Here is a 16,395-nt window from a genome sequence, read left to right as displayed (position 1 = left end):
GTAGTTGAGCAAAGCACCTCAGGAATAGCTCTGGGTTAGCAGAGAATTTTCTGCTCTGTTATTCACATGGATTTTTAAACAATGTCCACTGAAATCAATGTCCCTCTTTTCATTAACTGCAGTTGGCTTTGGATCAGGCCTGGGAAGATGCACATCTTCCAGAAATGCCATCGGATAATTTCTTTAAAAATCATTGAACAAAGATATACGACCCATGGGATGATCAGCAGGGAAGAAAGTCCCATCTCTCTTTTATACAGTTGGCTTCCTGCTCATATCAGCAATAATTTAGATAATTAAATTGCTTAGTTCAGTAGTTGGAAGAGGCACAATCAACAAGCTGACTCTACTAAGATGTCAGATGTATTAGTGTGCTGGGTTTTATATTTGTTTTTCTTTTTTGTGTGTGTGTGAAAAGCTGTATAATTGGACACTGTCTTTTTCACCCCCAGCTAACCTCTTCTTCAGAGGAGCATACCAAAGACATTTAAAATCACATTATGAATGCCAGCATAGTTACAACATTTATATGGCATATGGTGATGTTCAGTGGCAGCAGACGAATGGATGAAATCAAGCACAATAATAGAATCAGCCCCCCTTGAATTTAACAGTAAGACAAACAATTCAGTGGTATAATTTAGTAAAATGCAAGTAAGAGCTCGAATATTTTAATGAGGAGTCTAAAGCACATAACTGGGCATACTTTTAACATTCAGCCTTGATTCAGTGGTGTTTGTCCTGTCCCTGTTGGATCTTTGAACTTTTGCACACATGAAGTAGAAAAAGTTTTATTAAATTACACTCCTGAAATGCTCATCTTACTGTGACTCCAGCTTTATTTTGTTTTGTTTTATGAATATTTGTGGCTGAATCACTCCTCTGAAGAATGAAGGAGATCAGAGAAAGTGTTCTGTGTTTTTCCATCTCTCACTCACATGGGTTTTGCTGTTTGTGGCATCTCTCAAACCAGGACAGAAGAGCAGTGTCTGGAGAGGCTGAGATTGGGTATATCCAGAGCCAGTGCAAATTGTTTCTCCCAGAATTGCCATGAAGTTTTCTTCTCTGCCACATTCTCTGTGTCTGCCCCCTTCTATGTCTTTCCTTTTATTTTTTCGAGATGCCACTCCTAAACAAACAATTTTGCTTCTCATTTTGCACAAGAACATTTTTCATCCTTGTTTTCTGAATTGCAGTGTTGAGATGAGAAATCCAAGTTCTCCTTTGGCTCTTTTTTTTTAATCGATGTTTATTGCCCTGCATTCCCCAAAGAGTATTTACTTATTGTTCAAAACTAGAGAGACCTTACCATGGATTCTAACTGACCTAAAACTCTACACTAACCCCCCCAAAAAGCCATTCTGAAGCTGAAAGTTATATAGAACTCATGACTATCTTTTGCATATTGTTTGTTCAGCTGTGAGATGGTATGAATAGCTTTATGCTGTGCCTGTATTTTGAGTGTAGAGAGCTCACTCTAACATTCACTGACTTCCCAGCCAGAATGCCATTCCCACATCATGTTTGCATGTAGCCAGAAGTATTCACTCTCTTTTTTCCCATCAAACTATTAAAAAGACAGACACAGAGTCCACAGCTCAGTAATAAACTCAGACGTGACAGGATTTGTCAGTTCTTTTTGCAATATCCCTTAATGCATCACAAGGGAATCCCAAAGTGATGTTTGTGAAATAAAAAGAAAATGGGAGATATTTTTAAATGATGTACATTGACGTAGGCCTCTTTGAGCAAAATTATTCCCACATGATAGGCTGAACTAAAAATAATAGTAATTAAAAAAAAAAATCCATGTTAGCCATTTGGAAATAGGGTTACATATAGACAATTTCTTAGTCTTGGATCACTCTGAAAACTAAACTGTCTCAATTTTGGCTCCTTTTTGAACTTTTCTCCTAGAAAGGGAAATAAATAGTGATCAGCTGCTGCAATTTCAAACTGGGCTCAGTCTCAAAATGACTGACTGAGGTGGGAAAGAAACAAGCATGGAAAAGCCATAGCTAAAAATATTTTATTTCCAACTTTTCTTATAACACCTCTGAAGACTTCATTGCCATGACATGAGTCCCATTGATGTGAAAGGGGCAATTTTCTGTCACTGGTATATTTGTACATAAAGTAGCTGCAAGTTAAGAGACTTGGTTCAATTCTTCGTGCTATAAAAGTGGATAAAATTATATACTTTGGCTTGAATGCAAGAATAATATTGAACCATAAATGTGTATTAAAGCCACCACAAGTTATGATTATAGATTTTAAGCAGATGTTCTGATTTGATTTGTGGCTTCCCCCCCAACTATTTTTAGCCTAAATGGCTGTTCTGAGACACCTTGCAGCACTCCAAATGCAGAAATGAGTCCTTGAAGGGTTTTGGCAAGGAGGGGAGATGAATGAGGCCTTAGAGACAGAGCCCTGAGGCCTGGCCATGGAGGAAGTCCTTCTGCTGGGGTGGAATCCCACTTGTGCCCGTGAGCCCATCCACCAAGCTGCATCTGCTGCTCACGGAGCCTGAGCTGTTCTGCTGACTGACACCAGCTGGTGCCCTGCTCCTTTTATCCTGGCCTCGTGTGGGTTAGCAGCTGGCCAAGACTGTTTTTAAGAATGTATTTATAAAACTTCACAGCCGTGCAAGCCCAGATACGGAGCAAGGACGTTTTGAGCCCAGCACTGGAAGCGCAGGGTGTCTCTTGGCAGATCTGGTTTCCCAGCTCTTGCTGCTGCCACGAACCTGCTGTCCCATCACTTGCACCCAAAAACAATGTTTCCTAAAAAAAATCCAGGGGAGTAAAAACCTTGGGCTGAAGGCTCCCACAGATATTTAAAGTCATGCCTGTCCTGATCCCACTGCAGGCAGCTGCCTGATTGGTATTTCAATAACGTGCTTATTTAGAAGGAAATTCTAACTCCTGTAGGGCACAGTGGTATTTTCATGCCTTTTTTACCCTGCAGACTTTTCCAGCTGGCTCAAACCTGAACACCTCACTGTCTGGTAGGGACACCGTCTGGCTGAGGTGTAAACTACAGCACCTGATTGTGTCCTTATTTAGGGTTGGTACATGAATAAATATGATTTTTTAAAAAAACTTTCTTGTATTTATGTTCCACTGCTGGCAGATACTTCCAAATTTTATTTACAGTGAAGGGTTTATTATATGTATTGCTTTTCTCCTTGTCTGCATATGATACAGACTTCTGAAAATAACCTGTTTTTTATCTTTTGGAAAGAGCCTGTATTTTTTGTGGGGATAAGGATTTATAGCGACATCTTGACAACTTCGTAAAGTTTTTTCCCCTTTTTAATTTCCTAAACCAGCACAACATGCTGAGATACATGGTAGAGATAGGCCCAACATCTGACTGATCAAAACGGGTTTTGAACAAATGCTGACGCCACCATTCTTCCTGTCTGTAATTCCCATAGAACATTATTGCTTTGAAAAGAAATACCCTAGAAGGCATAATTGACTCTGCAGCAATGAACTACATCAGACAGTGTCCCCTTCATGACTTCTACCCAGCTATCAACAGTGAGAAGCAGACGTGCATGTTAAAAGACTGAGAAGGAAGAACTTCCCCAAGAAAATGGACAAAGAAATCATTAGAATCCTTAAAGAGGATAAGAAAGAATCAGAAGATGGGAAAAAGTTTTTGAAAATAATGCCTCAGGCAGTGAAAGCTGCAGAGTGGAAGCTGCACACCTTCTGGGTGTGCAAACAGTAGATCAAACTGCATTGACATTATGATATAATAAAAAATAATAAAACAAGAGCAATAACAGATTTTTTTTTTAAGTGTCGATCTAGTGTTAGAAAACACAGCTTAACTTTTAACAGCCCAGCCACTTTGCCTGGCTTCTTACAACACCTTCTGACTTCAGTGACTCCACTCAAAGTCAACCCAAACTAAAGACCTTATATTGAAGATAACCCAGAGCTTTTGCACATCTTTAAGCTAAATAGTGGAAAGACATGTTTTGAAACTGCTGAGTTCACTCCTATAGAGAAAGACTGATGGCAACAAATACATACATGAAAGCAGTGGTGTATTTTTAGCATTTGTCATTTTTGGGCCTCCAGAACTGAAAGCAGTGATGGGTGAAGTGGCAACGGGTTGTGTGTGTGATTTGTAGTGGTTTGTATCTGGGCTCTGTGTTGTGTATCTCCTAATGATGAATGCGTGGGAGGGCCAGGTCAGGAATGGTTTCCACTCCAGTGCGCTGATTGTGTAGTTGGCAGTGGGCTCAATTAAAGTATAATAATCTGGTAATCTCTCTCCTGTTTCCATTCAGCTGCTTCACAGTGAATAGAGCCAGTGAACGAGTATAGCTTTTGAAAAGTAGGTGAACTCCTGCCTCTTTGTCTGAGCAGTTTATGTCTAGTCAAGTAAAATGACAGGCAGAAGAGGCGACTCTCCAAAACGCTGCTCTCATGACTTGCATCATTACTGCCGTTTGTGCTGCTGTGAGATAACACTCGCTCTTTATTTCCCTTTCCAGGCTGCGGGTTGGATTTCGAGCAAGCTTCGCACCCCGGAGAAAAGACGAGCTGATGTGAGAAAGGAGATATGGATACGCCCATGGTGGGAAGATGCCGTGTGCCCCATCTCTTGGTTCTTCTCACGTTGGTGCTCAGCGGGGACAGAACCGAGGCACAAAGAGCAGGTACGCGTTCCCTTCGCTGCCTCACGCCCCGGAGCTGCTGGGCTCTCCCATGGCTGGGAAGCCATCAGTTCTAGGAGGAAATCTATAAACAACCCAAGACATTTACTGCTGGAAATACGTAAAACAGACCTTAGGGATGGAGAAAGCTCAGGGGTCAAGGCTGTGATTTACCTGGGGTCTTTGGTTCTGCTGCAGGCTTAGAAAGTTTAGCTCAGCTACCCACAGCAAGAGGAGCAACTCACCACAGTTTGCTCTGGATATGCTCCATCTACCCCACACTGGCATGGAGATCACTTCTTCCATCGTCTCCTGTGGGTGTCAGATGAGACCTGGTGAATCTTCTGCCTGGCTGGGGCTTTCCTATGAGCTAAACAGGGCCAGAGCACTGTTCATACCCTCCCTTGACTCCAGACATTTGAAGGATACATTGATGTCGTGCTTAGGGACATGGTTTAGTGATGGACTTAACAATGTTGGGCTAATGGTTGAACTTCATGATCTTAAAGGAGTTTTCCAACCTAAATTACTCTAGAATTCTATGTTTCTCTCCTGTCTGGTTATTAGCATGGTCTCTGGCACAGCTTTTGTCCTGGGCTCATGAACACCCTGCCCCAAATATCAATGAGTGCATTAGAGGATGGAGTAGCTGAGGGACTGTTCTTACAGGGATCCTTGACAAGGACACGTTGGTTTTTGTGTGTCAGCAAGAAGAGCTATCTGGCATCAGTGATGCCACACCTCAAATGAAAAAATGGTTGTAGACACACACAATTTTTTCATAAGAGTCCAAAGACATTTTGAGATGGAGATTTTCTGTCTCTTTTTCTAGGAAAGATGCTATTCTGTGGGCTTGGTAATTTATAAGAAAGGAAAGACTTTTTTAGACCTTTTTCATTTTAAGGAATAGCTTCTTTACATCTTTCTTATGTGATTTCTCTATGGCTTTTTTGGGTGAAGTTTACCAGAAATAAATACTTAGTAACCAAACAAAGTGAAATCTCACTTTTTTTTTTTCTGCTTCTGGACCTGTCACAGGCAGAATATAGTGAAGCCATTTATATGTTCATTCTGTGCTTACTTTAAATAATTTTGGGTTTATGGCTTGTTTGTGAACTATTTTTAAAGGAAATATTGCAAAACAGTTGGTTCAGTGTCTGAGTAGATGAGCACAACTCCTTGAATCATGCTCCCAGAGAGCATTTCTGCAATTACAAAACTGAAATTTTGCTCTCTATGAGTTATCTCCCATATTCCCTTAACATGAACAGAATTGTTTCTGCCAGTAAAAAGTACTGTTATGGCATTCTTGGAAAACAGTCAATTTTGTCCAGCAGTAGACATTAGAGTGCTGAAAATGCAGATTAATATTTACTAAAAGCATTTCTGCAGCATTTCATCTCACTGCCACCAGGTCTGCAAGCAAAGAATTACCAACGCCAAAAAAATAATGATCCTGAAAGACCATGTTTTTCCTCCCTGCAATACTGCCTTGAATAGGCATCACTTTTTAAACCTTAACTCCCCCTTGTTTTAAGGCTCATTGCCCTTGAACACAGACAGGATTCATTCTGTCTGTTCTGTTTGTTTTGAAATTGCTGTTGTCTCACCTGCTGAGAGTCATTAAAATAAGTAACAGGAAGGTCTTGTGGGTGTTGCTCTCTATTTAGTCTCACCTAATTAACATTCTTTCAGCCAGAATAGATTAATATAATAATGAATTTAGGAAGGAAGCAAGGTAGGGAAGTGTAAGCTTCTTTCTTACCTTTTACTGTTAATATTTTTACCTTTTATATTCTCCAAAAATCAAGCAGAACCACAACTGAGGGCCCAGCTGATATACACAGCTGTAACTTGCATGCCACAACATAAAATGGTATAAACCATCATCTCCACTCTCAGATTGCCTTCGAGAGAGTTTCCCCAGACAGACTTTTCTTGCTCTGGAGTTAGTGGACAAGCACTCCCTCACTCACAAAATGCCATCACAGAACACAGTCCCACATGCAGGTTTTGGCTGGGATACAGTTAATTTTCCTCACAGTAGCTGCTCTGGGACTGTGCTTTGGATTTGTGCTGGAAACAGTGCTGATGACACAGGGATGTTTTTGTTACTGCTGAGCAGAGCTCACACTGAGTCAAGGCCTTTTTATTCCTCCTCCCACCAGCCAGGAGGTTGGGGAGCACAAGAAATTGGGAGGGGGCAAAGATGGGACAACTTCCCCCAACTGACCAAAGGGATATACCAAACCATATCATGCTCAGAAATAAATCTGTTGGGGGGACACAGCTGGAGACTCCTGCCTGGGAACTGTGACTCAGTTAGTGGTGAACAACTGTTTTCATTTGCATCACTCCACTTTCTTGGCTTTTATTTATATCTCTTTGTTATTTTGTTTTAATTACAACTTCATATTTTATTTTATTTTTTTTTAAATTTTATCTATTAAACTTTCTTCTCTCAATCCGTGAGTTTTCCGCCTTTCACCTTCCCAATTCTCTTCCCCCCAGTCCTGCTGAGGGCAGTAGTGAGGGGCTGTGTGGTGCCTAGTTTCCAGCTGGGGTTGAACCACAACAACAGATTGTTTCCAAAGAGATCCCCTGTGGATGGGCTGGTCACAGTGTGATCCCAACCCGTGTGCAGAGGCTGTTCCCACAGGCCCAGCTGGGATGTACTGGGATGTGCTCTGCTACAGAAGTCAATGCAGCAGCAGGTGATGCTCATTTCTCATCACCTGCCACACCCCAGGTGTACCTCCAATCACTCTCATGGTCATCATGCAATGCCTTGAGCACTTACCTACTCTTTTATAATGCTTTTAGTCTTTTCTGAAGGCAAATCCTCTCTGTGTAGCTGAGCTATCCACTCCCTCCTTTCCAGAGCCATGGGCTGTAGTGGAAATCTTTCATTCTGGGCAGGGTGACAACCCTGGGATGAGCAAAAAAGCCAGAGCTAATTTGTGTCAAAATCTGAGTGTGAGAGAAGATTTTGTGACTTTCCTGTAGGTTTGAATGTTGGAATTCAGTAGGAAATATGTAACTTTACCACTGGTCAACCATGCAGTTGTACTTTTTGAGACAATGTGAGACAAGAACTTCTGGAGAAGCAATGGTTGGCAGCTGTGACCAAACTGACTTTGTAGAGAAGCTTTCAGTCTTAAAACTCTATGTTCTATAATAATGGTTTAAATAAATATAAGCATATTTATATACATTTTGTCCAGTTGGGGCATTATATTGATAACTCTTGGGCATCAGTGGCACATATATGGACCTACTGCTTCCTCACTTGCATGTATCCAGAAACAACTAAAAAACATCTCCTGAGAGATCTACTTTTTTTTTTTTTTTTTTTTTTTTTTTTGTGTCTGACAAATATGCAACCAGTCTGGATGATATAGGGCAAGCAAGTTGCAATTAAAATAGCTTTTTGTTTTGGATTATACAGGCCTCACATTGCAAATATCATGGTTGGAGGCAAAGGGATGGTTGTGGGGGTAAGTGAACTTTTCCCTCACAAGGCAGCTGCCCTTTGTTGTTGTGGAACACATTCCAAAATTCAGTAAGTCATCCTTTGGTCAAGAGGCAGTGGCAGAAAGCCTCAAATTTGAAATAATCTTGTTATAGACTTGCTACCTCAACATATCATGCTGGGAAAAAGAACTGCTTCTAGCTAAGCATAAATGAATCATAACATTAATGCAAGAGGGGACATGAAAGCTTCATTACTCAGGGTCAGGATTGGCATAGGCAAGGTCAGGACAGGGCTTTTGATCTGCCCAGGTCATTTCAGAGCACTGCCTGAGCAAAGGCACTGCAATGAAGTCAGAGAAAATATCTTCATGCAGCGGGTGTAGCTGAAGGATTGAGCAGAAGTAGTTAGAAGCAGAGGAATGGAAAGGGTTTGTATTTCAAAGTGAGGTCTGTGCTGCTCTCTAGATGTCCTGAAACTGAGGAGGTGAATCACAAGGAAGAAGGGCTGGGAATCTGCCCTTCCTCTGCTGGATAAGGAGAGGGTTTTCTGCCTCCTCCAAATTGCTCACTAGGGAGCTGTGTCAAGGGAAGATTTGGTATGTCTGCTCCTCTGCATTCATCTCCCCTTAACAATACGTTCTGCCACTCTTGCAGGTTGCAAGAGTGTTCACTATGACCTTGTCTTCCTCTTGGATGCCTCCTCCAGCGTCGGAAAAGAAGATTTTGAGAAAGTTCGTCAGTGGGTGTCTAATTTGGTGGAAACCTTTGAGATTGGCCCAGACAAAACCCGCGTCGGGGTGGTGCGATACAGCGATCGTCCGAGCACAGAGTTCGACCTGGGAAAGTACAAAACCCGTGAGGAGATCAAAGAGGCTGCACGACAGATCCAGTATTATGGGGGTAACACGAACACTGGAGATGCTCTCAGGTACATCACCACCTACAGTTTTTCCAAAGAAGCCGGTGGGAGACTTAGTGATCGAACTGTTAAAAAAGTGGCTATCCTTTTGACTGATGGAAGGAGCCAGGATTTTGTCTTGGATCCAGCCACTGCAGCCCATCAGGCTGGGATTAGGATTTTTGCTGTGGGTGTTGGAGAAGCCTTAAAAGAGGAACTTGATGAGATTGCTTCAGAGCCCAAGTCTGCTCACGTGTTTCATGTCTCTGATTACAACGCCATCGATAAAATTCGCGGGAAGCTGAGGAGGCGCCTCTGTGAGAGTAAGTAGAGCTTTCCTTTCTGCAGAATTAGAATAGGTTCAGTTAGCATAGATATGAATATTAGATATGCTAATTTCATATAGATATGAAAAGCTATGATTGTTTTCTTTCATGCCTCTTTATTTTTGTGTCTCCTCCTCAGTTCTACTCTGTAAGAGATCACTGTTCAAGGCCAGGCTGGGTGCAGTTTTGACCAGCCTGATCTAGTGGAGTACTGCTTATGGCAGGGATTTGGAATTAGGTGATCTTTAAGGTCCCTTCCAACCCAAAGTATTCTCTGATGTTGTGATTCTATGATTTTACTACAGGAAATGTGATGGGGTTCTCTGGCAACTCAGTATTAATTATAGGTCAGCTTCCACAGTAAACCATGAATTCCCTTTTGGTTCTTATATGGTTCAACTACTTTATAATAATTTGGACTACTGAATATGTATAGTGATGTCTGATTTATATCCAGATTTTGGTTTACTTTGTGTAGGACCCTTTTCCCCCTCATTTTCTGGCACTGTATTGTGAAGAGAATGCTCTGGATGCTGCTGGGGATGATCCTTAAGGAAACAAAGGGATGTTTGTGCTTTTCTGCCTTTTTTCAGCATCTCAACTCTACTGACAACTGGTGTTCTCTAGTGCTCTGGCTGCCAACAGCACAAGCATTGGTGATGTTTGAATGACTTTTAATGGAGAAAAGTGTGGGGGAATTGCACTGCATAAATGACCCTGATTTTCCAACTCCTTGATGAAGAGGATGGGAATGGCGTTGTGGCTGCTATCTCCCAGCACTTTAAAAGGAACAACAATCACACACCTTGTTCTTCCACCACTGATAAATCACTCTCTTGTTCTTAGTGACTACATGAAAGCTGCTTGGTTTTGCTGCTTTTTTTGCATTGTGTGTGGTGATTACTGTGAACAGGCCTCGTAGTTGATGTTGTGAAGATCTGTTATTGCTTTCTGTGACCTCCCTTTGTAAAAAAATAAAGCTCTGGGCTTATGTAGGGTCCTTAGAGAGTGACAAGTGCAAGCAGGCAGAGTTTAGTTGACATTACCCAGCAATATCAAGATGTTTCTGCTTTTACAGCCTAAACATAAATGGGTAATGGACGGTGTAATCCCAAACAAATGGAAGTCATGGGGAATAATAACCGTAAGCTATGCAGGCTGAAGGAGCTTGGTTTTTTTCTGTGAAAATCTTGTGTAATCATACACACAACTGGGCTCTAGCAGCAAATGGTAAACCCTTCCAAGTGGCACACTTGAACAACTCAACTAACTTCCTGTTGCAGCTGTTGAACACCAAAAATGTGATTTTCCTTCGCCATTCTGTTACTTTCCTTTTCCAAAGCAAGTGGAAAGTAACAGAATTTACTGTGACTCTACTCTGTACCTGGGGACATAATTTGTTGCCTGCTCAAAAAAATCTTTTACCTGCCTGTCAGAGTATAATACCTTCTGTCTGTGGCTTTTTGAGCCCATCCTGTGTCCAGCATAACACTTCTCCTTCCATTGCAAAGGATCACTGGGAGCATCCTTCATCCTGGATGACAGTCACTCTCCAAGGTGTCACTGCACTGGTGAGCTCAGTGAGAAACGGGGGCTGTGCTCAGTTCAGCACACATCTCTGCTGCTCCTTCCTCCTAGCGGGGAGGACTCCTCACACTCTGAGGAGGCATCAGCTCCTCCCTCCATATGTCCACAGGTCCTGCCAGGAGTTTTCTCCAGCAGGGGCTGGGTCACAACCTCCTTCAGTCATCCACCTGCTCTGGTGTGGGTCCTGCAGGGGCTGCAGGGGGATCTCTGCTCCCCCATGGACCCCCCTGGGCTGCAGGGGCACAGCTGCCTCTCCATGGGCAGCACCAGGGGCTGCAGGGGAATCTGCTCTGGCACCTGGAGCAGCTCCTGAGCCTCCTTCTGTACTGGGACTACTCCTCTCTCATAGTCCCACTTCTCACCTCTGACTGCAATTTCTCCTGCATAGTAACTTTTTACCCTTAAATACACAATCCCAGAGTCTTCCCTGAATTTTTTCTTCCTGTATTTAAACCAGGGAAGGTGCTCTTTAGCAGAATCAGAGTTATCATACTTATTTAATGTATTGCTTTGCATGCAGAAAGCTTTCAAGAGGGATGATGTATAGATCAGGTCTAAAAAACCATGAAAATATTGCTGAAACAGAGGATGAGGTAATGAGAGCACCTCCAGCAGAAATATTCTGTTAGAGATCAGTTTGTTTTTTTGTTACCTGCATGTGTGAGGTAGAAATGCTTTGGGGGGGTGAGAGAATGGAGATGGAGAACAGAACCAAGTGATTTCTTGTGCATGTACCGCTTTTAAATTCCATGTTCATGCAGTAGGAACAGGAAAGGAGTTCACTGTGATGGCTGGGCCTACTACATGTTTAGAAGATCAAACTTTTAACAGCTGGTGCAGTCAACTTTCAGTGGTTTTAATGACAGCTCTGCATAAGACATGAACATACAAACCACAGGGTGGGTGGAAAACGTGACCAGGGCTCATGCCAAGCTGCTGTTTATTTTGTGCACATTCTGAGACAAAAGCATATATTGCCACAGCCAGGCTCTGGTTTTAATAGACATAATCCTGTGTAAGCTCCAAGGAGACACATGAATCAAAGGGCGGAAATAGGAGGAAGTTGTTTTTTTTTTGTACTGACCAGTGATGAGTCCTCCAGCCCTGATACTGCTGCTGAAATGTAAAGGGTTGTGAAGTGTTGCAAATTCTGGATTTCATGCCAGCTGTTCAGAATTGCTTGTCTCAGGTCTCCCTGGACATCTGGCTGAGACGCTGTCATTTCATCTTGCTATATTTGACTGAATTTATTGCTAAGAAGATGTCATTGAGGGCATTAATAGCATTTTATCTCCCATTTGATCTTGTGGCAGTAAGCATAGCATAATAAAAAAACATGTCTGCTCAGTAGGACATTGTGGCAGGGGGAGATATTTTTGCCACACATCTCCATTACATTCTGGACTATAGTTGGCTGGCAAGAATGGTTGACGCTTTCACAGGAAAGCAGGAGAGATACATTCTGCTAAAAATTCCAGAGATGCTACATGTTTCCTAAATACAGTTCCTGCTTATATGTTGTAGGGATAACAACAGGCAGCTATGGAATATTTAAAAATATACTAGGCCAAAGGACTGTCATCACATGAATCTCAGATACTTTGCAAACAGAAGGAGATGAGGCTGAATTGTTTCAATAATGAGTTGGTACCACTGGTTTGTCATTGATTTCTGTTGATTTAGTGAGGTCTGTGATAAGGTATCAAAAGCAGTCACGTGTCCAGATTATTCACTACATTTATATTTCTATTTCTATTTTTACATGTCTTTGTTGACTTTGGGTAGTGTATGAAGTGCATAAAATATAAAACATGCTATCCCTATTCTGTTACTGATGATGAAGGGCTTCCAGCCTTCAAAGCAACACCTTGAACATCCATCAAAAGGATAGTCTGAAAGCTTCAGAAATGTCTGTTTCTGAGGTTGTCTTTGCCCAGGTTCATGATATATTCACAGAAGAACAGCAAGCTGTTTCTTTTTGGCCTTTAGTGTTAAAAATACCTCATGCACAGAGACCATGACAAAGGCATCTGAATTGCCATTTCTTGATTGGCACTTCCTAACAGACTTATCAGTACAGTCAAATCTCACAAAAGTACTGAAATACTGGAACATATCAACACCTAAGGGTATATTCCATATTTTGCTGGTTAAGAAGATGTCCAGATTAAGTGTAGGTATTAAGAATTTGACCATCACTTGAAAATCTAGTGGCTTTCAGATGGCTTTGGAATCTGTTAAAAGCTCAGCAGACAACTGCTGCTTTTTAAAAAGCTGCAGCTGGGCAGTGACCCAGCTGATGTCACCTCTGATATGTCCTGCTGCTTCTTGATGCTGCACTCCCACAGCTGTCGTGGTGGCTTTCTCAAGCTCTGCAACATCTCCATCTTCCAGCAATCACTGACGGTACAGATGACAGGATCACTCATCCTTTCATCACCACATTTGCTGGCTAATTGCAGTTTCCTGTGAAGGCATGAATGGTCTGTGACAGAATTTCCAACTGATTTATGCTTTACTTGAAACTAAAGGAAAAAAAATCACTTTTCATGGATGTGAGGAGACAAAATGTGTTTAGTGGTGATCTGCCATTTAGTTGAGCGACTGTCTGATATCTTTTGGCTCCAGGGAGCACAGCACAGATATTCAGATATTCATTTTCTCTTGCAAAACTTTTTATTTTCAAATCAAATGTCTGAAACTCTCAGTTTTAATTTTGCACTTGGTCTAGTCATCACCAGCTTAGAGAGAAATGGTTCCAGAGCTGGTGTCTGGCAGGCAGCTTTGAACTCTGTGGATGAGCTGTGGCTGCTGGTTGTCCCTCACTTTCTCCACAGATCATGCAGAAGGGATTGTTCTCCCAGATCATAACTACAGCTCTGTTCTGGCACTGTAATCTCCACATCATTTAAATGCTGCATGTCCAAAGAAGGCATCTAAGCTGGTGCAGGGTCTTTATCATGAGTCCTTTGAGTAGTGGCTGAGGGAGCTGGAAGTTTAGCCTGGAGGAAAGCAGCTGAGCTGGAATCTTATTGTTCTGTACAACTCCCTGAAATCATGATGCCTTAAATTTCTAGCTTTTGTATTTTTCAGGTCCTGTACTGCATTAGTGTATAACTGAACTCCATTTAGGGTGTTAGTAGGGTCTCTTCATATTTTGTTCAGACAAAACAATCCTTCCAGTCCTGACAGCCAAGGACAGCCTCAGCCTCAGACCCCAAAAAGCACAAACAAAAGTGAATTGGGGGGAAGCAATCTGGGGGAATATGACTTCATTACCTGAAGCTGTAATTGGACAATTAACCCCTGATATGCTAATGGACCAACATATCTGTCTGAAAAACTCGTGACCATTGTCCATCTTTGGTGTAGCCTCTGTGAGGATTTTGCACTGGTCAAACTCTATCTATTGAGGGCCTTTAATAAATACCTACTTTATTTTCTAACTCTGTCTAGCCTCTGTTCTAGGCAGCCATTCCAAGTCATCATAGCCAGGTGGGGATTTGTCTCTTCTCCCAGGTAACAAGCAAGAGGACAAGAGGAAACAGCCTCAAGCTTCACCAGGGGAGGTTTAGATTGAATGTTAAGAGCAAATTCTTCACTGAAAGGATTGTCAAGCAGTGGAAGAGGTTCTCCAGGGACGTGGTGGAGTCACCATCCCTGGAGGTATTTAAAAGACATGCAGGTGTGACACCTGGGGACATGGTTTAGTGGTGGACCTGGCAGTGCTGGGTTAATGGTTGGACTCAATGTTCTTAAGGGTTTTTCCCAGCCTAAACAATTCCATTATTCAAAATAAATTCTTATTTTGCTTGGTACTCTGAAATGAATAGGTTTATTCTGAGATTTGCAACAGTGCTGTTTTATGACCAGCCCCACTTCTAAGAAAGAAAATCTTATTCTTCCTAACTTCCTTCTCCCATCTGCCAGCAGATGCATCTATGTGGCCCCACCATGAACTATAGCATGAAGCCAATGAATATTTTTGTTTCCTTTCCCAGATTAGTTTTTACCCAGATTTATTTCACCATGCTGTCCCAGGGGAGGAACTGGCAGAAGGTGAGAGCAGTTAAGTAGGAGCAGAAGACCTGGATTGAGTTCTTTGGTGCAGTGCTAGCTCATATCAGCTTGATGAACTTTAGTTAAGGACTTCAAAAAACAGAAAAATCCTTTATGTGCTCCCAATGTGGACCTGAGCCTGTGATCTGCTGTGCTCTGGTTTATGCTGTGCATAAAGTGGATTTCTGGGTGGGTTTTTCCCATTCAGACTCCACTTCTAGGCTTCAGCACAACTTGCTTGCCTTGAATAAACATCTTGCTTAATGAAAATATCCCACTGCAGATGGATCTCTTCGGGATCCTGTCCCATTTTCCATAGGCAGGCTTTCCAGTACACATAATTGTTGCTGTTTTACTGCTGCCTCAGCTCCTGCTGGTTCAGGGAGGGATGGCAGAGTTCTCCTCCTCAGACAGGCTGTGTCTGGCTGGGGGTTGTTGGTAGGAGGGATGAGCAAGCTGCCACCACCTTCACTTAGACACAGGCTGTCTGTCAGTGCCTCCAGGCAGCACTTTGATATTTCTGTGCACTTGGGTAGCTTTTCTCCTCCAGAATGGATGTTAGCTCTGTTAGAGCTTCAGAGAGTGATTTATTGATTTATTTTCATTCCCTTGTACATTGGAAAAAGCAATGTCTTAGACATTGCCTTCAGGTGATGAGGGTATTTCAGCATCTGCGGCCTGATTTCTTCTTTTTGATGAGGGAGAAAAGATATGAATCCAAAAGTCATTCAAAATCCAGAGTTTTAGAAATAAGTCTGTGACAGAAAATGGTTTTACTTCTTTTCTCTGATGCAGTTTGTGAGAAAAGGAATCTGTTCCATACCTGCAACTTTGTACAGACCACTTGGAATATTAAATGGGACCCTGAAGATAGGAATATAATGAAATGAGATCAATTAAACCTTTTGCACTTGCCTTTCTTATCTCTAGCTTCTTTCTTCAGCAGTTACAGACAAATAATAGCATCATAAACCACAGGCAATCACTTTATGTAAAACAGTGAATCTCTGGACTGCCAACATCTTGTCTGAAATCACATAATCTGCCTGGATGATAACATCTCTCCTAAATTGTAATAGGTTTTCTTGCATTTCAGACAAGAAAGCTCTCTGAACAATGTTTGATGTACAGTAAAAATAATTGTAAAGACAAAGACTCGGTTAAAGTAAGTCCCAGATTTAGAAAGAAATATTGAGACAATCAGGAAAAGCATGGGTCTCAGAGCCCTATGACAAAGTAATGTGCTGCTTGGAGGAAAAAAAAAAAGGGGGGGGGGGATGTGGTGACTGTGGAAGCCATTTTTAAATAATGTAGAAGTGAAGGAGAAATACAGAAATACAGAAATAGGAACAGGCAAAAAGCTGGAACATATTCTT

At 42.0% G+C, this 16,395-nt stretch overlaps 1 protein-coding gene across 1 annotated transcript in view; it reads left to right on the top strand.

The window, feature by feature from the left end:
* The first annotated feature begins 4,593 nt into the window (after positions 1–4,593).
* Positions 4,594–16,395, top strand: part of COL22A1 (collagen type XXII alpha 1 chain) — a 196,093-nt gene continuing 184,291 nt past the window's right edge. The window contains exons 1-2 of the mRNA XM_041479400.1: positions 4,594–4,678; positions 8,804–9,370. Coding sequence (XP_041335334.1) covers positions 4,594–4,678; positions 8,804–9,370 — 652 coding nt within the window. The remainder of the gene's footprint in view (positions 4,679–8,803; positions 9,371–16,395) is intronic.

The sequence above is a fragment of the Pyrgilauda ruficollis genome, unplaced genomic scaffold (genome assembly GCF_017590135.1).
Source record: "Pyrgilauda ruficollis isolate IOZ18807 unplaced genomic scaffold, ASM1759013v1 scaffold48, whole genome shotgun sequence".
Lineage (NCBI taxonomy): Eukaryota > Metazoa > Chordata > Aves > Passeriformes > Passeridae > Pyrgilauda > Pyrgilauda ruficollis.
Note: the sequence above shows the minus strand (reverse complement) of the source record. Positions and strands in the feature narration are given on the sequence as shown.